This window comes from Ostrinia nubilalis, chromosome 1 (assembly GCF_963855985.1).
Source record: "Ostrinia nubilalis chromosome 1, ilOstNubi1.1, whole genome shotgun sequence".
In the NCBI taxonomy this organism is placed as follows: domain Eukaryota; kingdom Metazoa; phylum Arthropoda; class Insecta; order Lepidoptera; family Crambidae; genus Ostrinia; species Ostrinia nubilalis.
Genome location: NC_087088.1, coordinates 6,111,277 through 6,138,874, shown reverse-complemented (window position 1 = coordinate 6,138,874; position 27,598 = coordinate 6,111,277). Strand labels below are relative to the sequence as shown.

General features: G+C 36.9%; 3 protein-coding genes across 6 annotated transcripts in view; 2 read left to right on the top strand and 1 right to left on the bottom strand.

Annotated features, from left to right (window-relative positions):
- LOC135076721 (arfGAP with SH3 domain, ANK repeat and PH domain-containing protein) overlaps window positions 1-7,095 on the top strand; it is a 63,206-nt gene extending 56,111 nt beyond the window's left edge. The window contains exons 15-18 of the mRNA XM_063971145.1: window positions 901-1,019; window positions 1,665-1,715; window positions 2,700-2,897; window positions 3,325-7,095. Coding sequence (XP_063827215.1) covers window positions 901-1,019; window positions 1,665-1,715; window positions 2,700-2,897; window positions 3,325-3,522 — 566 coding nt within the window. The 3' untranslated portion in view covers window positions 3,523-7,095. The remainder of the gene's footprint in view (window positions 1-900; window positions 1,020-1,664; window positions 1,716-2,699; window positions 2,898-3,324) is intronic.
- Window positions 7,096-8,440: 1,345 nt separating this feature from the next.
- LOC135087864 (probable hydroxyacid-oxoacid transhydrogenase, mitochondrial) lies at window positions 8,441-15,179 on the top strand. Its single transcript, XM_063982704.1, has 8 exons — window positions 8,441-8,845; window positions 9,158-9,236; window positions 9,345-9,553; window positions 10,386-10,582; window positions 10,867-11,180; window positions 12,496-12,677; window positions 13,158-13,428; window positions 14,957-15,179. Exons 1-8 carry the CDS (start codon window positions 8,793-8,795, stop codon window positions 15,038-15,040), a joined length of 1,389 nt encoding a protein of 462 aa, XP_063838774.1. The 5' UTR covers window positions 8,441-8,792; the 3' UTR covers window positions 15,041-15,179.
- A 110-nt stretch (window positions 15,180-15,289) lies between these two features.
- Window positions 15,290-27,598, bottom strand: part of LOC135087839 (insulin-like growth factor-binding protein complex acid labile subunit) — a 35,664-nt gene continuing 23,355 nt past the window's right edge. For 3 of the 4 annotated variants that reach the window (XM_063982668.1, XM_063982684.1, XM_063982676.1), the window contains exons 2-3: window positions 24,864-24,908; window positions 15,290-18,167 (exon numbers count right to left, since the gene is read on the bottom strand). In XM_063982668.1, coding sequence (XP_063838738.1) covers window positions 15,569-18,151 — 2,583 coding nt within the window. In that variant the 5' untranslated portion in view covers window positions 18,152-18,167; window positions 24,864-24,908 and the 3' untranslated portion in view covers window positions 15,290-15,568. The remainder of the gene's footprint in view (window positions 18,168-24,863; window positions 24,909-27,598) is intronic. The other variant, XM_063982692.1, reaches the window with a different exon arrangement.

The following is a 27,598-nucleotide window of genomic DNA, read 5'->3' as shown; positions in this document are numbered from 1 at the left end:
TCGAAGGATAGCTCTACCAATCAACAGACGTTATTTTTATGATTTGTCAAAACGATGTTTCTCCATAAAATACACCGATGACGTCACTTTTTTGTAACGTCGATTCACGGAATTACAAGACAGCACAAGCTAAGCAGCAATCTATAGTCTGGTCCGTGAGCACATCGTGAGTGAGTGAGCTCGCACACTCACTGCGGGCGCCCGTCGCACAGTCGCGACAGCAATGTAATTACGCGCGAGCGATAAGGATGGGTAGCTTGGGGTCATTGGACAAAATTCTACGTGCTCACGGACCGGGCTTTGGTTGTGACTTACAGTTTCTTTTTTAAAGATTATTAGTCATTTGTTTTTACACAAATAACTAATACTCCCGTTAGCCCCTCGTACTAAGCTAAATATGCTTGTGTCACGAGTGGGCTCACCACGATAGTCAAGCGGCTGGAACCCAACCCGCGTTCCCCGGATCACGAGTCGGCCAGTCCGACCCCTTCACCGTTCGGCTATCGTGGCTTAGTTTTGAGGTTATTACATATTACTCCTTAAAAATTGTCGCCTCGCATGTCCAAATTCAGCACGACACCACAATGCCGATAATAGACAGTTTGACACCATAACACAATAATTCGAAACCACAACTGTTTTAAAAAGACCCTTTATTCTGGTCTTAAAAACTTAATTCATTTTAAATTACCTGTAAATTACGATTTTTGTTTGCATTGTAATTGAAAAAAGTAGTTTGATTGAGTTGACAAAATAGTGACGTCACTTGCTTGTAGTGCCATACAAAATCTATGGGAGAGTTTCGTTTTGACAGTTTTAAAAAGTACGTCAATTGAGTGGTGGTGTCAACATGTCTATTGCGATACATCTAACCACATTAATTATGCATATTTTTGCCAGTGGTAGGGGTGGGGGGTGCGGTGGTAAAGCACCGGCCGCAGCAGCCGCCGCCGACGCCGCCGCCCGCGACGCTACACAACGGCGCGCACCGCGACGAGCCCACACCGCCGCCTAGGAAGGTAAATACACCATTTTATATCTTAATCTTCGAGCCATAAAGTCGCGTTTTATGTAGCTGCAATAGGTGGGATTTTGCAATAAAACTTATGATCTGATTGGATCTAAATTTTGAGCTAAAACTAGCATCTTATGTACGGGAGATAGGTGTGATTTTGCAACAGAATATTTATGGTCTGAGACGGTGATGACTTATATGGACTATCTCCATAGATAGTTATTTATTTATACCGTATTCATAGTAGCGATGGGCGATTGTTTCAGAAAGAAACAGTTGTTTGTTGAAAAAAGTGAGAAGAATAGCAACGGGAATTTAGCAAAATTACTCGCGTATTTTGTCAGCCGTTACTTACGAACCAAGCTTACGAATGGATATGTTTAGTGATAAAATACATTTTACTCACGTTTATAATATTCATTATTTTATAAATATTGTGGAGAACACATAACTATTATAATGTTTTTCAATATTATTTATTTATTTTATGTAAAATAAGATCTATTTTTACGTATGTATAAGCGATTGTATAAAAGAATGATTTAGGCAAAGGGTTGATAAAACTTCTGACATGTAAATAATATAACGAGTAGTGATTAGCGACTAACATGGAGAACCAAGTACACATCTGTATTTGTTTTTGCTTCAGAAGAAAAATAGATTGCATCTGGAAAAGGCGGTCAAAGCGAAACTGAGAAGGGTAAACAAAGTCTGAGAGCGAAACTAGTGTTACACGCTTACCCTTGTTTGATTTTCGCCCTTTATTAATATTATTTTTGTCTGTCTACTCGATTATTGTGTCAAGAGACTAAATTATAGAAATTTTGTTTCAGCAGTCACTTGCAATAGCTAGTAAATTATTTTTAAAGCAGATAATTCAATCCTTCCAACTTTGAAAATGTCCGTTTATTTTCCTGCTTTATTTATCAATTTTGAATTTACTTTAGTTTTACTATTACACACCTAGAAAAAAAGCTGTATCTAGCAAACATTGGCAATAAAACACCTTTCTGAAACTCTTGACAAACGATCTCTGAGAATTACCATAAACTATGCATAACTTACATCCTTGCATAGCTTATGGTGAGCTAACCCTGATATTGCATGCCTTTCTAACGGCTTCGGCTTCGTTCTGAATTAATGGAGCAATACCTCCGACTCAGCACATCCTATATCCTATATTACTGGTCATAATATATTTCCGTACATTATTACATCGTGACTCAACGCAAGTAATAGAATATGCTAAAGATTATCATTATTAAAATGATTCATTATTTTGTTCTAACAAGGGTGATTTGTTTGAAGTTTATTGATATAATATTTTGCATGAAAGATTTTTAATTGTTCTATATTTTTTTATGATTATTGTAATAGTTTCTGAATCTAATTTTTTAATTTAACGCAATTTTTAGTAGGATACACACTCTATTTTCAATAAAACTGTACACTTTTTCAAGTAACTTTTTATGAAGTTTAGACAAGTGATAATATTATAACACCGAAATTGCGATCGCACACACTAGGCATGTACTCTACAAGACAAATCGGCATGTCTAAGCAAATAGAGCTTCTATCCAACGCTGAATAGTTATAGTTCCCTCAGCTTAATAGAAGTCTTCACTATAGATTTTGAACTTAATTATTAAGTACCTAAAGTAACATGTGCAATGAAATGTTCTAGGAGTGTTCTAGTCAAGATTCGTCGCTGGAGTTGTGCGACATGTCGGATTCGTGCTTGGAAGACAGTCGACTGCAGTCGGCGCTGTCGTGCGATAGCTCGCGATCGCGCGACCGGTCGCGCCGCAGCGATTGTCGGTCGCTAGACGTATCGGACACTTCGAGCGTGCATTCGCGGTCGCCATCTGCTTCTATAACTATGGTAAGGCGAGAGTGAATAGGCACTTACAGGGCAGATATTATGTACCATCCTAGACTGCATCTCACTTAACACCAGGTGCGATTGTGTTCAAATACCTGCCTTGTCTTGCATAAAAAAAATATGTTATGAAAGGGACGTCAGTATGTCCCTGCAACCAAACTCAGATCATTTGACCAATTTTTCTTTGAGTCAGTAGGGATAAGAACGAAATATCTGCTGAATGTTAAAAAATCAAACAAACTTAGTAGCTCACTTCTTCATTTTAGCCACAAGAGACATCTACTGAATATTGGCCTGCCTTAATGATTTCCAGATCGGCCGTTTTAAAAAAAGATACCACACAAATAAGCACTCCCTTTCAACTCACATCTCACTGCACTGCAAAGGAGGTCCCTATTTTATAGTCATTATTTCTTGAACCTTTCAGATGGGCGGAGTTAGGCGGTGTCGCGCTCTATACGACTGCTCAGCTGACAACGAGGACGAGCTATCGTTCCGCGAGGGTGAAGTAATAGTGGTCATCAACGAGCGCACAGAAGATGACAACTGGATGGAGGGCCAAGTCGAAGGCACAGCTCGTCGCGGAATGTTCCCTGTCTCTTTCGTACACATGCTCCCGGACTAAATGGTGACCACACGTCAATATTAAGCGTCAATAAAACTGACCGGCATGCGATCGAACGAAGCGAAGTCTCCATACGAGAGTATTTATCCTTAGCAACGTAGGAGTTCTGTAAACGCTGGCTGGTACAGCTTGATATGTTAACAAGGCAAAAAAATTCAGCTCACTTATGTCACTTGATCGGGACCGAGTTGACGTTATACCTATCACTCCTGTGTTAGAGTGAATGCATGTGTTTATGACGTTGGACTGCAAATCTCAGAACACTCCCGACGTTGCATAGCCCAGGTGGCAAAAATCCTCTATACTCTCATTAAGTACTAAAATCATTAAAAAAAAAGGCGTATTATGTACAGATACTGTATTTAAACGCTTAATGCGTAATCTGAGTGGTGATCAGAGGTCAATATGCAACCAAATTGTGGTACTTTGTATGTACCAGTGTTCAATCAATATTCAGTCACTACAGAACAAAGTAAGAGCATTATTGATAGTCTTGTTTGAATTTAAACATTTATCTCACAATGCTGTTCGTAGTACTACTTCTTAATAAGGATAAGAGTTAGAAATTGTTTGTAAGCCTGAACTGATTGTAACAGTGTCATTAGTACTGAGTTACAAATGCCTGTAAATTGGGAAATATGATGAAATTAGTAACTTATGCTGAAATATTTCACGGGATTGAATTACACTAGACATGGTTGATTCTGTGTTCAATATTGCATCAATCTCAATATAGTTTCTGGAGAAGGATGGAGAACTTGTCATGTTTACTCTATTCTTTTGGCCTAAAGCTTTCGGCTTTCTTTCGAGTGGCCATGAGCTTATTTATAATAGTGTTTTTATAATTGAGTGTTGATTACATATACAGAAGCTTTGCTGTGCAATTGGTTTATAATCTATGGTCAGTTGTTTAATACTGTAATATTTGAAAAGGACCACACCCACTAGAAAACCTGTTATCAAACGCAACACACGTTGTTGCTATTTAAAACTGTTATATAAAGTTATTCAAACTTGCTAAATATCTTACAGAGCACTTATCATTAGGCCTTACATTATTCATAGCGATAAAAGTTAAAATGAAACAGTGTATAATTGTTTTTATACAACAATTTTAATACTCATAAAATTTTCCATTCCAATTTAAATAATATAACGTATACAGTGTTTGGCATTTCGGAATATAAATTAGAACTATTGTTAAAACTAAACAAAATAGTGGGGAAGTGTTGAATTTTAGTATGCAGGCTGCAAGTTATTATGACACCAATATTGTAAAATTGTGCCAGTAGCTAGTCCGTCCTGTCGCGGATTTTTACTTGTATTTTGAACGTTTTATTACATTTCTTAGAAATGCTTTTTAGAGATTTGCTCATTGTTTTCAAAATTCGTAAAAAATATTGATCTTAGAAAAAAAAAGGAAAAAAAATATATAAAAAGCATGAATGTGTAGTATGTAAAGTAAGGTCTTTTTAACGCTGTACTCTATCCAAAGCTCTTTTAATTATATTTTAATTTTCATTTGTTATTTTAATTCAGCATTCTCAGAGAACCTTTTGAGACCGTCAATATTATGTAAATGTAATTATTACGACAGGTTTTTATTTTAAGAAAATTAAACTTCTCTAATTAAGCATAGTAATTGTAACCTTGTCTAACTGATCTCTAATTCAAGTCTAATTGGACGTTAATTGTAAAATATAAAATTTAGAAATGTCCTGTTTTAAGATGAGAGCGTGATTTGGATTGTTGAGACGAATATCGTCTATGTAAAGAAGAATTAATCATTGTTAGGGATGTATTGTGAGAATGTCTGTAAAATAAGTATTAGTGTTAACTCGGATTTTTGTATACAGCGAACATGAAAACTGCTCATATAAATTCAAATTCGTCTGTGTATTAATAAATTAATGCTCGCTGTATCCAAGAATACCCGAAAAGTAGTCGTATCTTTCAAATAAAATTCAAGTCAATATTGCAAAACATTTAACATCCATAATGTAAATAATTATAAATTAAAATCACTATAACGTTCAACAATATTATTATAAAATAATCATTAAAATAATCATAATATTGAAAACAATGTAGGTGTCACATCAGCAGAAATATGTGTAGGATGTGTTAATGTTTTGCATATTATTGATTAACCTAATTATATTAAGAGTAAGTATAAAATGTTCTCGACAAATAAAAAGTATTAAAATATTCACAAGGAGAGTTGCCATAAACATTGACGTAGGCATGTCTATGGATAGGCCAGATAGCGATTTGCCAAAAAGTATTGTGATCAGTAGTAAAAGAAAAGATATATCAGCGACAAACTCTCGGACCAGTGGCTGTTTGTTGTCTAGTTTGTTCTCGTAGTTGATATTGAGGTGTCTTAGATTGTTGGTGCATGCTGTCTATAGAGTTTATATTCTCAAAGGGAGCCATGGTCCAGCTTTTAGTCAAATGGAATTGTAAAAAACGTTCTTATTCATCAAATTAAATACTGCCTGTATTTTATCTTCAACTGGCAACTTGACTTGTTTCGTTCCTAGTTCCTTCGTCTTGGACCAAAGAGTTTATATTACTGCAACGGAATTAGACGGAAACCAGCGTGACCTATGGCCCCCTTTGTGATGCAGAAACTTTGAATCTTGTTATTACATGATAAATTTTAACATTTTCCATGTTTAATAGACAAACTACCAATAACGTATGCAATACTTGTAGTGATAGCAATAGTGTTCCTTCTTATGGAATTATCGAACAATAATTTAGTGATGATGATTATACCATATGTATAAATGTGTATCGTTATATCCAACAGATATGTAGCCCTCATTCAGCTAATCTTCACATTCCCAACCGTATAATTAAGTTGTATGTATATTGAGTTGGATAAAGGTCCCATTATATTTATAGGCTGTTACAATTACATTTTAATCCATTAAGAAGTTACCTGTATACTGCGCCCGTTGCCATACATTAGTGTTAGTCGCTAATATTTAATATTGCTCACACTTATCTGCAACAAATGTTTCAACTATCTATTTGCAATTTCAGTGTACCTCTTACTAAATATCCTCACCTACAAGCAAATGGTTATAATTCGTTGAAGTAAATCCGTAAATAACAAAATAGCACGATAAATGCAGTTATTCTGTTTCCACTATTGCCATGCATGAACTTGCGTGTAACGTTGCGACACAGCTATGTAAATATGAATAAATATTTTATTAATATGCGTATATAGATAGATATGTAGGAAAAACCTTAATTTATTATTATTTTGAGGATGATTTGTACCAGAAAAGTGACTAAAATTATCAGATTTAATCACTTTTCTGGTGCATACTATATTTATTATTTAATATATTGTGAAAATCTAATTGTGATGAGATATTTTAATGCCATTTTAGCCTGTCAGTATGTTACTTATTAAAAGTTGTGTAACCAAATGATGCTAATAGAGTGTAAGATGTTTTACTATTCTTTATGAAGTTGTAGTTGAAATAGTCTTTTCTATTGTGTATTGTATGTGAACGGAAATCTGTATGAATTTATTAATACATCACTTTGATGTTACTTTTGAATTTTATTTATTCCTACCAATAAAATAAAATAAAAAAACATCTTTTAGGAAATGCAATCCATTGATAAATAATCGCATTGTGTTTTACTGCCTATATATGGTAAGGTATTTGCCACCACCAATGAATTGACGTATAAAATACTTTACGAAACTCCCATAGATTTAGTATGGCAATACTAGCCAGTGACATCACTATTTTGTCACTAAACTACAATGCAACCAAAAATCTTAATTTACAGGTAATTTAAATTTAATTAAGTTTTTAAGACCAGAATGAAGTGCTTCTTTAAAAAAGTTGTGCTTTAGTCTAAAGGCTTTAGAATATATTGGGGAGTGGCATGGAATCTGTCCTTGTTAAAATAAGAGAAAGAGTGAATTTGCCACAGATATGGATTTTGCGTTTTTTGGAACTCTTTTTTTAGGAGGAGGTAGACTGTATTGCCAACTCATAAAGCTTAAAATTGCATAGAACTAAATATCACTTCGACTGAACCATGGCAGGCCTGGCTCACTCCGCGCGGTACATCCGATAATTACCTACAGCGAAGCGCCCCGCCGGCGGGTATTATATCAGTCGAGTGTCACGCGCGTGCCTGTCAGGACGCTGCAGCGTGAGTTGTAGTACCTAATTCTACGATCGAAGTATTATTTAAAAATGGACATAAAGAGAAAGAAATATTGTGCGGCGTTCGGGTGTTTAAATTCGAAAAGAAATCTACCGGATTTTATTTATCTTTTTTTTCGCTTCCCAAAGATGCTGAAAGGTATGTTGGCCATGTAGGTAATCAATAATTCTTAGGATAGTATAGGAACCTGACCTACCATGACTACTGCTCAGAATGCGTTCGTTCGTTTCAGCCAAATGATGTCCACTGCTGGACAAAGGCCTCTCCCATGGTTTTCCATAATGAATGCGTTACACTACATACGTACATACGTAAGTATACATACGTACGTAAACCTACATACGTACCTCATGACATATAAGTAGATTAATTATTTTTTCACTAGACAGCAACCCTAACAGCGTAAGAAGAGTTCAGAGGCACGCGATAGAAAGAGACAAAACTTGTAGGTGAATAAAATTGTAGGTACGTAGTGCTGTGCGAGCTGAATTCCACTTTATCGCGTCGTAGCAAGACTCGCATTTATTTAAATCGTCTTGCGGAGTAATCCTTCTGTACCTGTACTATTACTTATTCTGTGACCATGGCCATGGGGCGCTCGTGTCTTTTACCGTATGGGGAATTTTTATAATAGACCGTATTGCAAGTAGACAAGGTTTAAAATTACACGTAGGACTTCCGACTGACAAGACAACCGCTGTCAATGTCAAAACGAACAGCTGATTGAAACAAAAACACTCGTTCGTCAACCATGGTTCATTTCATTTTTGATTACATCGTCGTTGTGTCGTTGTGTTTTGTGTCGTGTAGTGTTATTGACTGTGTTACAAAATTTTGAAGTGTTTTGTTAGATGTGGAACTAATTATAAGGGCGCCATTAGGTAGAAAACATTGAAGATTCTTCACGTAGCTAGATACGCACTTTCCACTTTATTTTTATCTTAAACTCAGGTCATATTATCTATGAGTGATAAGAGTTTTGATAACTTCAATTAGTATAGTTTTGAATTAAAATAAAACAAACTGGTAGAAGTGAAACCTATTCCGCACTTCGTACATTGATCATGGCCTCACGTAAAAGAGTTTTCGACTTGCTTCGGACGATCGACAGAGTTTCGTAAGTAAAAACTTTACAATACTAACATTTCGGTAATATTTCTATCTATTCTATTTCTAAGGATGCTCATAATTTCAAGCCAAATTAGGTTTAGGTATACTTACTCAATTTTTTTATGACTCGCGTGGTAATTTTCCCTTGATTAGCATGGTAGTAAATACCACGCACGAGTGCCATCCAAAAAGCCGCCAAGTTTTGTAATTTGGCGCTAATCATAAAAAAATTAAGATGAAAAATTACACACTGCTACTGCTGCTTTCTACAGAAATAGGCATTTGCAGTTTACGGATTTTAAAAACTTTGTAATTTCAGGTGTCAATGTCCTGCCCATGGATTCAGAGGAAATTTCCAAGTATCATATGAAACACCAGTTTTAGATTATGCGTTTGAGGTGAGTTTATATTTAAAAAATAATATTGTTAAATTAATATTGAATAATAATAATGAAATAAGGTCAAAATTGCAGTAATTTTTAACATGAGATCTCTTTTAATTACAGATCAAAAGCTCCACCGTCAGGTACGGGATAGGAGTTACCCGGGAAGTGGGTCAGGACCTGGTCAACTTTGGTGTCAAAAATGTTTGTGTGATGACTGACTCTAATCTCGTGTCACTGAAGCCCGTCAAAGAAGTTTTAAATTCCCTTACGAAGAATGGTGTCAACTATAAAGTGTACGACAAAGTACGAGTTGAACCTACTGATACTAGGTGCGTATAAAACTTTACATCTAATCTAGACTTGACAAGATTACTAGTACTTATATCATAGATTAACATTTATCTCTCGATGGGGGGCCGCATAAGTTTTAAGTTTGTGGTAAAAAAAAAAACCATGTGGTATCATATCGCAATTTACAAATTTAATTAATCGCTCCTGAGAATGCCATGTAGCAATCACAAGTTTTCCTAAGCCATGTTCCAGCAGTTTGCTGTTGTATCCTTGTATCAAGTTGTTTTGTTAGCCATTAAAATGTTTAGGTACTTCTTAATCTTGCCAAGCACTGATAAGATATTTTAAAGTTCATAGTGTCAGTCTTTTCATGAGGCAGATTAAGATGTTGATAATATTGTTTGAAGTCGAGGTTGTATAATATTACGTAAGTTATAAACAATTTATAATATTGTAATTTTATCAACGATTATTATCTAATAAAGAAATGAACTTGAATAGACCTGAGTACAAAATCTCGGGGTCCCGAGTAAGCTAATGGTGGTTTTAGGAGAGAGGCAAAGAACACCTTAGATTTATAGGATATATGTATAAGAAGTGATGTAGACCTAATTCATAGTCCACAAACAGAAATGAGGAGATCCGTAGGAGAACCAGAGTGACTGACATAGCCCGCAGAATCGCTAAAATCAAGTAGCAGTGGGCGGGGCACATAGCTTGTAGAGCTGATGGCCGCTGGATCGGTCTTCGTGGAAATCCTTGGGAGAGGCCTTTGTCCAGCAGTCGACGTCTTTCGGCTGAAACGAACAGGCTTAATTCAAATATTTTGCAGAATCAGCGTCTTCCATTCTACATAACTGTTTTTTTTAGTTTTAAAGATGCCGTGGATTTCGCGAAGAAGGGCAAATTCGACAGTTTCGTGGCGATAGGCGGGGGCTCCGTTATGGACACTTGCAAAGCCGCCAATCTCTACTACAGCGACCCCGAAGCAGATTTCTTGGACTACGTGAACGCGCCCATTGGGAAAGGGAAACCAGTCAACGTTAGGCTCCAGCCGATGATAGCAAGTAAGTAATGAATGACTACTATGCGATTTGAGCGGAGTTTATGCCAGATGGGATAAGTAAGGTTTCAAAAAGTTAAGTTTAAAAAAAAATGGCTTACGAGAAGTTAGATTTTCGAAAAGTTAGGATGTCAAATATGTTTATAAAGATAGGTTTTCGTTTACGTTAATAAGGTTTTAAAAACTAGGTTTTCTAGAAGCTCCGTTTTCAGATAGTTGGGTTTTCGAAGTTAAGATTTGGGACAAGTAAATGTTACATAAAATTCATATCTTTAATATTGTTTTCAGTACCAACCACAAGTGGAACGGGCAGCGAAACGACCGGCACCTGTATATTCGACTTCGAAGAGATACACACCAAGACTGGCATCTCCCACAGTGCTTTACGGCCTATACTGGCCATTATAGACCCTCTGCACTCCATGACTATGCCCGAAAAAGTCGCCAACTACTCTGGCTTTGACGTATTCTGCCATGCCTTGGAGAGCTTAACGGCGATACCGTACAATGAAAGGGGTCCCGCACCATCCAATCCTGCGTTGAGGCCTACTTACCAGGGCAGCAATCCCATTTCAGACGTGTGGGCCAGGTTCTGCTTACAGGTTTGTTTTTAAATATTTTTTTAAGGATAGTCCCGCTAACTCCTCGTGGTAAGCTAAATATGCTTATGTTACGAGTGATGACGTGTTCTTACAAACACATCCCTCGCTACGCATCCTCGCACATCTCTGGTGGAAACGCAGCCTTACTATAGTCAAGTCGAACGGCATCGAACCCGCGTTTCTCGGATAACGAGTCGGCCAGTCCGTTCGGCTATCGTCCCTTCAATTGACATACAGTGAGACCGTGGCAAGGCTGTCCCTTTTTGACGTTTCGGTATTGTTTGATGTCTAATTAATATTCTGAAGGTGAATTGAGAAAGCGCGTGAAACGTACGTAATGGGTTTACCACCAAAGAAGTAACTTACGTATACATAAAAGTTTAATGGCCTAGACTAGCTGTTCAGAATATTTATATGTAGTTATAGTATCGATGTGCATTTAAACAATTTTTAGTTAATCCATCTTATTACGGAAACAAAATAACGATAAGCTCTATGATTTTTTCAAACAGGGTCAATACTTTCTTTGTGCAATGAAATTATACCTAAATTTAATTCCGTACGCTTATTTTAACTGAAAACTCATTTAGTTTTTTTAAGTAACTAATTAACTCTTTAGCACTTATCTGCAAAGACATTAGTTAGCAGTTGTAGACTTTAAAATCCTTATCAGTTGTAACCGCCCCGCATTATGTGGTAAACAACAGACTTCATCGTGATATCATGTTTGCGAAGTTAAGCCTTTAGTTTGGCGAATGCCTGCTGAGCCCTATAATCCTTAGAACATAGATCACCCTGTGCGATCGACACCGAATAATCACACCACCACTTACTAAAAGTCTGATAGCCCACACGGAACATAACTCAGAAAATAATAAGTACATAAAGCTGGCCCCACACATTGGCTCCGACGTTGGTCCCAACGCCAATCGATGTCTATTGATACCACCAACGTTGGGACAAACGTTAGGTGTTGGCCGAGGAGTGACGTTTGGGTCAAACTGGCATAATAGCAAACGTCTGGATGCCTCACAAAATTCACTGACCAACACTGGTTATAGATGACCCACGCTGAACTGTCCCACCAAACTCAATGACAGGGGGGCGCTACCATCGTTCAACTATATGGTTTCCAACATGGAAAAAATCGGAACCAGCGATCCGGTATTGACGGTGGCGCCCCACTGTCAATGTCATGCATAGGACAGTTCAGTATTTTGGAACTATATGTATTTTGACGTCAACATGTGGCGCTTTTGCAAGTCTTATCTGTGGTCTTATTTAAAAATAACATCGATTATGTTTTTTCAAATAGGTCATCCAAAAGTACTTCAGCCAGTCTGTATACAATGCTGATGACTTGGACGCACGCTCGTTCATGCATCTGGCAGCGACCATGGCAGGCGTGGGCATCGGTAACGCCGGCGTGCATCTGTGCCATGGGCTCGCGTATCCCATCGCTGGGAACGCTAAGACATTTGTGCCTAAGGACTACGGGTATGTACCATTGAGGCATCAAGCCACATTTTTCAGTATTTTATTTTCCGAAGGGGAATAGTTATGCCAATCGGGATTCGAACCCGTGAATTCAAAGATATTATTCAGTACTTAGGCCCTTTTTAGGGCGCTTACCCAGGCCCCAAATATTGCTTGCCTTACCACCACTTCAGACTTGAAAATACACCTTCTTACCACGTGACTTGAACATAGATAAATATTATTTACCACAAGTAGGTTTCATTTATCCCTTTGTTAAGAAATAATATTATAATCTGCATTTAAACTTTCGTGTCCTAACTACTACTTCTAGTTTAGTTACGCGGACTTACGCGACAAAAGTCTTATCCTTTTCCAAGGTACATTTTGTCCAACTGGTTCTGTGGCTTAGGAGACAACAGACAGTCTAACAGAAAATATAACAGTAGCTGTTCTTGCATTTACGAGTATAATACTTACTAAAGTTTTAATTCCTTTCAGAAAGGATCCGATGATACCCCACGGGCTATCGGTCGTGATGACTGCCCCCGCTGTCTTCCGCTTCACCGCCGCTAGCGATCCAGAGAAGCATCTAGAAGCAGCCAACCTGCTTGGTGCCGACATCACTGGTAAAAAGAAAGCCGACGCCGGCGCTGTACTGGCTGATACCATACTCAAGTACATGCAAAAGATGAAGATCGAGAACGGACTGGCTGAATTGGGATACACGAAGGAAGACATCCCTAGTCTAGTCAAAGGAGCACTGCCACAGGTTTGTTGCAACTTTTATTAAAATTAAATTTCGAAAAAGAGAATGTCCCAGCTGATTCTTAAGGATCTTGACCTGCATGTAGGGTTGCCAGGTCCACAAACACAAAAGCCGGACTCGGTGCTTAATTTGGCCGGACAGTCGGTAGACAGTACATCTTATCTTCGAATCGGTGAATCGGTAGCCTAACATCCTGATACGCGCTTGTGTGTTCGATATTATTTATGACTGGCGCAGCACTTTCGACTGAAGCAGCAGCCACTTTTAAAAAGCCTAACAGAAGCGGGACAGGCCGGACAAGAGAATATTTGGCCGGACAAGTCCGTATAAAGCCAATCATGTCACCTGGCAACCCTACCTGCATCTCACCTAATGCAAAATGATCATCAGGCCGAAGGTGTCTTCACCTAATTAATTTATTTATTTAAGTTATATTAAATCTTACGATACCATTCAAATAAGGTACAAAAGTTAAACTTAATACCATAAGGCATTCTTTCTACTAAATAATTTTACTTTTTCTCATCGAAAAGAAACAAAACAATAATATTGTTGTTCAAATGTTCCAGTTTGACAAGGTTTGGCGAACAATCTACAAGTATAATCATGTAAAAGAAAAAGGATCAAAATCAGTTAAACAAGTCAAGTTATCGACAGAAATGGCATAATAAAAAAATATTTATTCTTTTTATCGCTAAAAATAACACAATGCTGTTTTTACGTCCTTGTATAACATTGTGTTATGCTTGTTTGATTATGCATACAAGATTTGTGCATTTTATTAATACCTACAATCATTGAGTAATTTCATTAATTCTTTGATTATGTAAGTGTGGCACTAAAAGCACTAACGTGTTAACATCCTACCGAATACAAAAAGGTGCGAAGGTGCCGCTTGTTCCCAACGAGTCACACATCCAAAGGAGTAACACTGTTAAACGCGGGAAAAAAACCCATCCAATCACACCCTTACTGTTACTCGTTAACCTGTATTTTCTTATTGTAACCTTTAGATTACTTAAATAATTTGATTTTAATGTATTTTGTAGGTACATTGTTTCTTTATAATGAAATCTCTCACATCCTGATATTAAAGGTACTTAATGTCAGTGGCGGCGGGCGGGCGTTAACCCCCACCCCCCGTCATAAGTCCTAAGGCACCCCCTGTACCTGGTACCCCCCAGGATTTTGGGGTTACCTACCGATGCGAAGATTGAAAGATAATCACCCCCCCCCCCCCCCCCCTTCCCCCCGTATCATGACATAGACCGCAGTCTTGCCATGCAGATGCGCCAGTGAGTACTAATCTGTGAGACTTGTGTCACCCCCTGATGCTTGGCACCCGGGGCGGACCGGCGGCAGTGTGACTGGATAGGAATTTTTTCCCAACGAGTTACAGTGTTACTTTTTTTGGTGCGACTCGTTGGGAACAAGCGCAAATTAGCACATAGGTATTTAAAATTAATAAGTTGTCTGTGTCTAGCATGATTATGTTTCCACGATGCATGAACTGTCGTCTCTTTTATTCCAGCAAAGGCTGTTGCAGCTGACTCCTCTCCCGCAGTCCGAAGAAGACTTATCTACCATTTTGGAAGAATCCTTGACTGTTTATTAATTTTAATAGGTGTACAATGTTCTTGTATATTTTTTACACATTTACTCTGTGTATAGGTATTGGTATTAAGAATAATGTATGGCTCAATGTAGTGAAAGATGTTGACATTTTAACTTGTAATAAAATTGTTATATTTTTAGTGACAGTTTTATTTAAAAAACACCATGAATACTTTCCAATTTAAATAATCCATCGACATTATTATTACAGTAGATAATTTTGGTTATAGGCGGTTAATTAAAACGACAATTTAGATGTTTAATTTTTAAAATTTTAAGTACATAAAATAAACCTATCAACTAATTTGTATAATATATAATATGTATATCTTAAATTAATTTGTTGTAATTTGACTTCATTTTGTTACTTTATAATCAAGACGCGCTAGATACAAAACATTGGTCGTAGTTGTTCGAAATGGTTCGTTAGAAGGCACTGTACTATGAAATGGGTTCAGTATCGTGACTAGCGCTGTCTAGTATCACTTACTGCTTGTGTAGGAGCGTGGGCCTACAGTTTGTGCGCGACTCACACCGCCTCGGGGACGATGTTGTTGTGGTGGAAGGGACTGCTCTCGTAGGACATGTTCGAGGCCACGGTGACGGCGGGCAGCGGCTGGTAGCGGCTGAGCTTGGGCGTGGCGGGGCCCGTCAGGTCCTCCGACAGCTGCTGGTACACCAGCCCGCAGTCCTTCTTCGTGCGGCCCGGGTGGCTCATGGCGGCGATTATGGCACTGTTGTATCTCACTTGCTTGCTCTTCCTGCTGCACACCACCATCACCACCTTGGCGATCACGATCAGCAGCAGCAGCGCGCCCAGCACGGCGATCAGGATCGGCCACAAGTAGTCGTAGTGGCCGTGCTCCTCCTCCACCGAGGCGCCGACGTACACCTCGCGCTCTAAGTCGTCGTAGTTGCTGTCGTTCTCGAGCAGGTTTATGGCCATCTTGACACCGATTTCCTTGTCAGAAGACTCGGTTGGAGGCGGCTGTTTTCTGGTCGTCGTCTCGAGGAGTTTGACTTTCAGGTCGACGTCATCGTCACCGTCGTCGTAGTCCTCGGACGCGTCGTCGTCGTCCTCCTCCTCGTCATCCTCGTCCTCGTCGTCGCCCTCGTCATCTGCGTCGTCAACATCGTTGGCTACTGGGTCATCTATCTTTGATGCGACCTTACCGTCGTCACCGTACACTTTAGTGTCGGCAACCTTGCCATCGTCCAGCGTGTTTTTCAAATCAAAGTTGCCCTCGCGGTCCTCATCGATTCTCTCCCAAATCTCCTCATCGGAGACGGCGGGCAGGGGCTCCACCGGGTGCACTGTGGCTTTGCCGCACGTTTTGAGAGTGAGGAACTCCCAGCTGTAAGGCTCATCGTCCTCTTTCGCGTCTGTCGCCAAGTTGGCGATGCGCGCGGTGTTGGAGTCTGGTGACACCAAACGTTTGCTCAACCAGGTCATGAGGTTTTCAAATTCGCGGTTACATACTAACGGGTTGTTGCTGATATCAAGAGACCTGAGACGGTTCAACGTATCGAGCTGATTCTGTTTGATTTCAGTGATGTGGTTCTGGGACGCGTTCAAGAACGTCAAGTTGCTAAGTAGCGTCTCAGGGTGATTCTTGTTAGTTTTCCATAATGATGTTAATTCGGTGTTACTTATATCGAGCCAGGTCAGCAGTGGTGTATGAATAAACACTTCCGCAGATAAGACCTTCAGTGGATTACCTCGCAAGTACAGTTTACCGAGTTCATTATTCTTCTCGAACACTTTGATATCCAAAGTCGTTAGCATGTTGTCGGCGAGGTTGACTTCCACCAGCTTGGGGCAGACAGAGAATACTTTGTTGTTCAAGGACTTGATGTTATTTCCAGAAAGATTGATCACAGAGAGTGCAGTGAATGTCTTCAGTGAGTCATCATAAACTTCTTCAAGACCGCAGTTTGATGCGTCGAACAAGTAAATGTTGAACTGCTCAGCTGAGCAGTTGAATCCTTCAACGGGCAAATGTCTTAGCAGCGGGTTGTTGGAAATTTTGAAAATGTCTAATTCTATGTTTTCTTTGATAAGAATACTGGAGATGAAAGTAAGGTTATTGTAAGAGAGATCAAGGTAGTTCAGCTCGATAAGTTTGTGGAAAGCCTGGTTGTGTATTTTCTCCATATTGTTTCCGCTCAGGTTGAGGTTGGCGATGAATTTCATGCCGTTGAACATTGAAGGTCCTACGAATTTGATGTTAGTTTGACCAGCGTTAAGAGTAAGCAAGTCTGAGATATTCAATCCGTAAACGGATTCAATCGGATTTCTTTGGATGTGGAGCGTAGCGAGCTCGTTGTTTTCTGAGAAAATATCGTCGGGCAGCGATTTAATGTTATTGTCGCTTAAGTCAAGCTCTTCCAGATCCAACAGCTTCTTGAACGTGTCAGGATCCATATCGCTCAAGTTGTTTCCAGCAACGTTGAGGTACATCAAACCTGGCATGTTTTCGAACGTGCTTGCGGCGATATACTTCATGTTACAGTAGGAAATATCTAACTCCTGCACAGCTGTGGCGTTGAGGAAGTATCTGTTACTGCCCCATTCTGGGAACTTGAGTGGGTTGTTGGCAAGCGTGAGGAGCAGCAACTTCTTGTTGTTGGCAAACGTTTCAGGGTGGAGGCTCTTTAGTTTGTTATTGGACAAGTTCACTGCGTACAGCTCAGATAGGCCATGGAATGCACTGGGGCTGACGAAATCGATGGTGCTGTTAACAATTTTCACAGTCGCGATCTTGTGTAGACCAAGTTTTTTGAAAATGGTATCCGTGAGCTGAATGCGCATCGCGGGGTCGGCATTTTCGACCACGAGGTCAGTGATGTCATCTCCGAACTTTTGCGTGTTCACTTCGAGACGATTGCACTTAGCGATCTTGTATCCCTGATACAGAGTGCAGATGCAGTCTCTCGGGCACGGCCTGTCCTCGTTGAAGAGCACCTCTTGGTCGTCTGTGTAGTCCTCATACTGGTCTATTAGTGTCGCAGGTCGGGTCTCACCATCTTTCAGTGTTTTGTTAGCAACTAAACTGTGTGAGACCGCACAAACTGCCAGGAGCAGAAATAACTCCCGGGACTTAGCCCCCATCTCGTATCAGCGAACTCTGGAAAGAGAGAAAGAAAAATATTAGTCACGTTTGTTTGCTAAGTGTTGAAGTTATGTCAATTATGAACTTTTTCTCGAAACAAGGCTATAGGTATGTAAATCACCGTTAAACTAACAGTAGTGCTTAACAATAGGACTTTTTTTGAAATTAACAATGGCCTAACTTTGGCACGTTTTATACACAAACGAATGCCCGCGTGGTCCATGCTTAGTAATCAATGTACCAGTATAAACAGATAAATAAGATAAAATATCTATTTAATAAGTATTTGTCTTGCGCAAATTACTTGTAAATACAAACGTCAAATTATTGATATTTAATGCAAATAATTAAGTTTGTTTTGGAGTGAATAAATTAAATGGCTGAACGTGTTTTAAACACAATAGCAGTCATACAATACGCTGCGCACCTCGTAACAGATGTCGCCAACATTGTTCCGGTGAAATCTTATCTAGGTATTGTCCCACATGTCTGGCTCTATCGTGACTAGATGAGGAGGTATATGTATACGAATACATTCGAGTGAGTTCATTCCTTTGTTTTTGTCCAAAAAAGACATTACCTATTTAGTACCCAACTTACTTTGTCAGCCCTAATACAATACAAGTGTCTAGAACTTTGAATTTTGAATTCGTTTTTACAAATTGTGAAGCGAATTTTTAGCGGAGTAACTTGAAATGGCAGCTGACTGAAATATTATTATCGCACTAATTGGCCAATTTCTAAACTTAGGCAACTAATACTACGTAGAATAGAAGGTAGAAAGAAAGTCAAACTAAGTTTGGTTTGATATTATCATAAAGCCAGGAGTGGGAATTCCAAATGATTACTTCTGGCTTAATACATTTTGAAGCTTATGACACTTATGAATCATTTGTCGTTTGTAAGGAACCTAATTGTTTATCTCTTTATTAGTAGAGCAATTTGCATTAGTAATAACGTCAACTACTTTATTTGGATGCAAGGATTTTCCTCCACAATGTGACTAATTTTACTTCAACGTTCAGTTCAAGAAGATTCAGAATAAGTATAATGAGTTGTATTACCTACCTATTTACATTAGGTGTGGCCATTTTCTCATATGAATGAATAGGTAGTTTGGTTTTCTGTTTGGAGATAATATGTACTTCTACTTTTAGATTTATTTATTTTGATAAACAGTCAAGTTACTTAAACTTATTCAACAAAATAGAAACATGTTACGTCTGCTGTATATGTAAACATTTAATTAAGTAGGAATATTTTATCGAATACAAAGGAAATGCTCTGTTCGAAAAACAATTTTATTGTTCGGTAAGTTCTTCTTTGTGTTGTTTTATTAGGTAAATTAATTTAACTATTAAAAGTGTTTTTTATTGACTCAAGTAAGTAATTTCTACATTAACTGTATTTTAAGTGTGTTGTTTTAAAATGTAAATAGGTATTACCTATCTACTTGTTAGGAAGATTGTAAGATAAATAGGCGACAAAAGGAGACAAGGTATATGGACAAGGTAGACCTTTTAGCACCACTTTCAATATAGCCTTCCAAGATTTTCAGGGTATTACGTTTTCAATTCATTAACATAGTAATAGGATACTATACTTCTTATTTTTCAACATGTTTCTTTATCAGAACACACCTTTTAATATTGATTTCTTTCCTTGATTTGATAACAAAAACGCCGTCACTTTTCAGAAAATGACGTTTTAACGCTCCGATTTACGGAATACTATATTAATTTAAAGAGGTTTTCTCTATGAAGGATATAGTAGGTAAAAGAGGGCACTTAGATTCACTGAAGGCTATTGCCCTATCAGGCAAAGAGTGATTAATCTTTGATAAAATAAGTAAACACTGCGCTGAATTATATGATCGTGAGTCTATTCTATTTCGGTCTCAACCGTTTTAGGTGTTTTTGTAAAGAATTTTAGGTGAGGCTCCTTGTGCTTGTTGAACTAGCTGACTTATCATTATCAATTATAATGACAGCAGAATGGGTTGATAAGTAGTTTCAGTGCATTTAAATTCAAGGTGGTTTGTAACACATACGGTGTAGGTTATTATGGCATAATGTTGTAATGTATTATAGGAAATACATAATATCGCAAAGTTATAAAAAGTAAAGGAAGTATTTATGATAATGTATTAATTAGTAGGGGTATTATTCCTAGTAAGTACTGTTTATTTTCTAAAGACATGTTTTTGAAGTATTAAACCATATTTTATGTTACCAAATTGTTACATGACTTGCGCAAATTCTTATGCATATTGGTATTTTAACTCAATAGAAGTATTTTGAATTAGAATTGTGGGTGTAATGACTTATTGAGACATCTTAACACATGAACGAACAAAAGCGAAGAGCATTTCTAAACTTAGCATGGAAGCATGAATCTATAAATCAAAATGATTGAATCATTTGACTGCATGTCCTAATTAAATCAGTAATTAAGTACATAACGAAAGAAAACTGACACTTTGATTAATTTACTTATTATTGATAAATAACTAGGTACATCGTCAAATGTAGAGCCACTGCGCGGCTTGTTCGACCACAGAGGTGCCTTTTAATCATGATGATTCAAACCTGCACGTGCTAATCAAAGTGAGAATTACAATAAATGTATTTTCGTCACTTTACTAATTTGTTGTTGAAATACTACTTCGCCAATAGCAATATAGAGTCAGCGAGCAGCTTGTGTGATCAATAGATCTTTACATGCTAGACGCGTATCGTACAATGTCACAATTACAGTGTACAAAGCAGTAATTACGCACTAATTCTTATTTAACTCACGTTTTATTTGATTTTAGCCGCCTTTTGTGTGAAACTTCATATTATTAGTAAACACGCCTTAAGGTATTAAATTTACTGCCGACTCGGTATCGTGTGGCAGAACCGGTATTTTGCAACGCTACATGCAGGTAAACAAGTAGGTAGTTAATAAATGGATAAGCTTCTATAAAATGGCATTTTAATTTAAGTTTCGTAGACAGCTATGTTATGAGTAGGTATCTTGCATGAACAAATAGGTAGGTATTAGGTACTATAGTAAGCTATTCTTTGCATTTTATTTTATTATCATTTTTCTTTGCAGTTATCGGCGTCGCATACGTTAACAATTTATGGTCTTGACTCTTGTTACCTAACTACAGTCAGCGTCAAATATTTCGTGACACCCAAAGTAGCTAATATAAGTTCGCAACACGTCTTTGTTACAATTGGAATAAGGTTGTGCTATCAACTTTTTGGTCACTTTGATGTCGCGAACTATTAGACGCTGTACTATTTTAGGGTAAATTTTCCCGATAGGAAAAGAGCCCGTGTTCATGTCGGTTTCTTTCAACTACGACATTGTAACCATTACCCCATTTACGTTCCTAAACCTTTTCATATTAAAGTGACTTTGCCAACAACTAAAAGCATGATAACAATGAATATCGATGTCATATTTTGTAGGCGTGTTTACATTGTGTGGTTACGTACAGTCTGCCCATCAGACTACACTTTTTTGTTTTAAAATAACCCGTATTACAATGAAATAAGACACCACTGTGTTTAGTTTGATGAGCCGTCTGTACGTGCTCATACCGCTGAAGGAGAGGCGGTTATCACTTATCTAGTTCGATAAGATAAGATATTACTAAACCAACCTGCACGTGTAAATCTCGACCCTTTTCAGTCGATATAGAGATTAAAATAGTTTACAGCAAAACTTTTTCTATTGAAACTGAATCGTCTTCATTTCTGAGACACCGGTTAGATAAGAAAACAAGTACCTATGATATAAATCGGTTAGTAATAATTCTGACCTCAGAGCACTTGAAATTATAAACATTGTGTAATGTAGCCATAACAAAAATGAAAGTAAGAAAAACTTAATTTGGCCTGTAACAAATAACCTATAATTACGGAGATATTTTTATTTTATTTATTTTCAAACTTATATGCACATAGAGCAGTGTACATAAGGCGGACTTAATGCTATTACTAATTTATTATATTTCCTAACTAATAAACAGTATCAAGCAATTAACTTAAAACACTGTATTTGTTATTAACTACAGTTACTTTTACAACGCTTTTACTACAGTCTTCGTTTAAAATAAATACTTTTGCGCTTCTTTTGTTCACTTCATGTTGTATGGAACTGTTATAATGTATTTACTTATCAAATATCTAGCCAAATACAAGCCATATCATTATGCCAATTTAGATACTTAGTAGCAGAAGCACGTTAAAAACAACACATCGCACACCTAGATCTAAACTGAGACAACTCAAAAAAGGGTATTTTTCAGGAGGCGAAAAAAACGTATTACTACATTTTTTGTTAGGGAAGTTATGAAACTCAGTTTTATTTTGGATTATTGATAGGCTGTGAAATGACCCTGTGTATAAACTGGGTCAAAAAATCTATCCTTTTTACCTTTAATCGCAGTTTTTTCAGTTGTTACATTTTAGGGGAATGACTTTGTATAAATAATAAAGTACATTTAGACTTGAATCAGTTTTGTCTGGACATTTTGAGATTTGAGTTCTCCTTTTCCACTCTTAAAATTTTTATATCGTGCCATTTAACTGGATTCCGATTTTCGTCTAAAACCAAATTACTTGCCCACATTTTTTGCAAGATTTTAATGTCATAAAACTTTTCAAATATCATCTCTTTCACGTACTTTGGTCCTCTGTATTTCAAAATTTCAAGATGTGGCTGAGTCCTCTTCCTGCACTATTAAAGTGGTTTTCATTGAATATTTCGATATCCTTAATCATCAATTTAGAAATTGTTTGAGAAAACAGTTCTTTTTTAACACGATTTGGATCAGCATAAGAGATTAAATGAAGATTTCATGACATGGTGAACATGATAGGTGTTTGAGTTTCTTCAGCCACTTTTTCTTAGCATCAGCTGATTGATATGTTTATTTATTATTTATTTACTTATTATAGACCTTTTTTCGACGTTATTTTTTATTTCTACATTATAAAGAAGGTTTTATCTTTTGTGCAGACAACAGCATATCAGACTATACACTTGTATTACAACTACATTAGTTACGACAGTGTTTAACTTGAAGTGCCGTCGTCTGTACATTGTCATTTTAACTATCTTTACACTGTTCTCTCAAAATATTTAAAAGAAAACGACCTAGGCTATTTTATTCAGAAAATAAAAAAAATATCCACTGTAATTTTTACTTATCCAACAATAGTAAGTTAACTCAAAACACTCTTCTCAAACACAACAGTTGAACAGTTTGAATAAAACTAACTTTATTTAGAAACAGGGATTATCATACTGTACCTGATTTTAGGTGAAACATGCAAAACTACGCGTCCTGTATAGAATAACATTGAATTGAAATTTGTTCCAACAAAACTACGCCAACTAGAAATTCACAAGTTGATTCATCAAAACCAACTCAACTCAAAATAGTAACAAAATATAAGTTACTTTATCAAACAAAACTGGAACAAGTCAAAATGATCTGGTTGACTATTGCAGAACAATTCATCAATACTGTTACTACTCAAATTAACTCATTGTATATTTTCTGCTTAACTGTAACAAATCTAAATATCCGCGTTTTCGTTTATTTTAATACGTGCACTCTCTGATACTAGCGAAGGTCAACTGACAAAACGCTTGTTTAGGCGGAAGGGGTTGACAAGCGTTGATTCAACAAAAGTAAGTTATCGCCATCTAGCGGCAAATGGATCAAGGCTTTATTAAACCTGTTATGTTGGAAAGATGCGTATGATAACCGAGTATTTGAATACAAGCATAAGTCAAAATTGGCAATTTTTGAGTTGTCTCAGTTTAGATCTAGGTGTGCGACATGGTGGTACGATGATATCAATCAATCAACACTACGTTGGTAAAGTGCCGTGCCTATAATGCTCTACAATGCCAAAACTAAGCTTCAAAAATTTATTTTAGCTACAAATTTTTAAATCATGCCTACTTATAACAGTCAAAATTGTAAGATTTGCCTTAACTTAAGATCTACAAAGCCATTTCATATTATTAGGTCAATCACTGTTTGTGGTTAGAGATCCTTAGACTCTACCACAAAATCTATACATAAGTATATGACTGACTCACTCACTCATCACGAAATCTCAGAAACTACTAGTGCTTGGAGTCTCAAATTTTGCATGGGAGGTCCTTTTAAAACGTAGGTGCTTACTAAGATGGGATTTTGAAAAATGCAATCCCTAAGTGGGCAAAACAGGATCCACGCGTACGAAGTCGCGGCGGCCGCTAGTACGGGTATAAAAGACTAGGACTCTACAAGAAACTCATCGAATCAAGACTCTACAGCTACTTCAGCTTAATAAATTCAATTAATCTCTATGTGGGTGTGTCATTGTGTCCATATTGCGATGTATAAGGGGCCTTAGATGAAATAATGTGCATTTACATACAATTGACACTGGAGACCTATATTGGTGAGCGCGTGCAAAAATGCATATAGAGTCGGGACGTGGGTCGCGTTTAATTTATCCTGACGATCGACTAATCCGATTGTGGCATTCGTTTTATGATTCAGAAAAGAAAGTACTATTTAAACGAACTAAAACTTGAATCACTATACTAATATTAGTTGGGTACCGACGGAGCTACTTTGTTTAGTTGGCATAATTAACTACCTACATGGCACAGTATAAAATGTCTAAGATTTATTTGATTAATGATACACACCTATGACCTTGTCCAGCCACTCAGTAACTCCTTGACGAAAGAAATCTGTAACAATAAAAATAAGGTTAAATATTTATTACTATTAATTTCAAGTACAGTCAATACTTAATACCTACGTTAGGTCATCAGTTTTTCTTCACTTAAAATACCGATTACGATGTTGAGGAAAATTGATAATCAAAGATATATTGTATTTCCTTGTGTCTAAAAATACATTTACGCCATAATGCACATAATCATCTATTCAAATCAAAAGAATCGCAATTGTTAGTTGTTAATCGATTGTGTTGAGCATCAATGTAATAAGTAGCTGTGAAAAGCTAGAATTGAAACAGATGGCGCAGGTCACTGGCCAATTGATGAACGTTCCACATCGAGCGATTATGTATCGATTCAGCATTCGCATAATATCGATAAAATACATCGATTGTGTATAATGGCGAGCACAGGATGGGCGGGGCTAGGCTAGTACTAAGACTGGTTTGTTCTGAGCTATGAGTGAGCTAACGAAGCTAAGTTACGAAGGTGAACGAATTCTGATCGAAATTTGGTCGACAAAATTAAGTTCCTGGTTCCGAATTTTGGATTATTTTTAAATAATAAGAGCGTAATTATACAGTTCCAATGCAAAGTTAATTAATCAACTATGAATTTAAATGAAATAAATAATACCCAGATCGAGGACGTATCAATCTAATTTACTTAATTATAACTGAGTATCATCCGGCATTTCTAATGTTAAGTCGCACATTTTGTATTCATAGGCTGTGTAAAATACAATGAGCTATAAATAACTAGCATGACACACAAAGCCAAAACAGTAGATGTACCTAGACAGGCACCTAACATACACAGGAAACTAAAAGTGTGTCGGCGGGACTTTAGCGACTATTTGAATGACTATTTCAAGTACCTACTTGTACTATAATTATATTAATCAAAGTATTAGAATTAATCATTAGTTTACTAGCTGTGCTAAAACGTACCCTATGTGTTAATGCAGGGAGTCAGCTAATGGCTGGCATACCAAATTTTATTAAAATCGCTCCAGCCGCTTAGACGTAAAGAAGTAACAAACATACAGACTCACAAACTTTGATGACTTTGTGATTGAGGAAGACTATCTAGGGTTTTCTGAATGAGAGAAGATAAAGAACAAACAGGCCCTTCAGCTAAACTCTATGGGATTTTAAGTTGTTATAATAAATAGTGTTATTTTGCAATGTAGAGTCTTATGGAGTACATTCAGTCAACTCTAGGTACCTTTTATTTATACAGAGAGCACGTATGTCCACAGTTGGGGTTGTTTTGCGTCATAGTACAGGTAGGCCTACTTCTTATTATACAAGACCAACGAACAACAATTAAAATTACGTCAAAACCACCTTAGCAAATAAATAGTTAACATTAACAGTTAATTACAAGACCGTGCCTTCTGAAGCACGTAACAGTAGAATAAACAAATTATGACAGTATTAATTGCCTAGTAATTATATGTAAATGTGTGATGGTGTTGTAGATTTATTATACTAAAACAAATATGTAAATCCAACCTTGAACTCGTATGGAATGACAAATTAATTACTCGTACTGTAGTATTAAGTAACTAACTTACTAAACGAATTTATAATACCTACTCGGTATTACAGAGGTAATCTCTAGATCTACTGAACTGTTTGAAAATTATTTTATCAGTAGAAAGCCATTATATTTGTGAGCTATATTATAGCTTGAAAAATGAATTTTCTGCGACAGAATTCTGTGGTATACACGCGGGCGAAGCAGCGGACAAAAGCTAGTGTTATAATAAAATACTTTTATTTGCAAGTAGATTATAATTTTTTTACTTCTTCATAAATACAACAATACATAAGAGTTATTATGTAGAGTTCTCATTGTCATAACAGTCCAACAAAAACAAAATGATAAAGAACGTTACGTACTACGATTATTAAATTTAATTATAATTATTAATTTAATTATAATTAATAGAGTTTTTATCTTCTGACATCAAATTTCATTATTATTTATCACACCTTCATTGACAAATGCTGATATTTAATACTTTCTATTTAAGCAGACGGTGAATGGACTTTTCAGATATCAGGAATAAAAAACCTCAAGAAAGAAACGTTTTTATGTCCAAGTTGTTATTTCTTTTTTCTATTCAGACTGTTGTCACTTTGTACCTATTTCTGGTTTCTTTGCCACAATATCACGACTAAACAAAGGCTGGACAAGAAAACTTTGTTAACTTGTAAAGTTTTTTATACTTTAAGTACAATGAATTTTTAAGTGTTTGTTGTTTGAGTAAGTTCCTGAAAGAATTGAAATAGGTATAACAGTAGAATGAAGGAGTGAGATGAAAAGATGAGAAGGCATATCTGTTAACTATACTAGAAATCGGAGTTATTAGACATGGTAGATGAAGAAAACCATGTAAAAAAGGTGTCTCCATTTTGAAATTTTCACGAGTGGGTACTTTAATTTAATATTTGATCGTATAATAATTAAAATGTGTTAAGGATATTATGATTGAAACACCTGTGCTATAAAATTCAAATACACTCCTTTATTTTAAGCCTTTTTGTAAGATAACAGTTCTCTATACCTATCATATTTCATAGCCACCTGGCCCCTTGTTGTACGTACTTGGATACAGTAGGTTATGTATATGCATAAATACACGTAAATATGTGGTCGGTCTGTTTATTGTGTTCGTTAGTATACATTAT

Bases quoted from the DNA above. Each gene is read 5' to 3' on its own strand.
- LOC135087864 (XM_063982704.1), top strand. From the start codon at position 8,793: ATGGCCTCACGTAAAAGAGTTTTCGACTTGCTTCGGACGATCGACAGA. The intron at 8,846-9,157 runs GTAAGTAAAAAC...TTGTAATTTCAG, and splicing joins CGGACGATCGACAGAGTTTC to GTGTCAATGTCCTGCCCATG. The intron at 13,429-14,956 runs GTTTGTTGCAAC...CTTTTATTCCAG, and splicing joins TCAAAGGAGCACTGCCACAG to CAAAGGCTGTTGCAGCTGAC.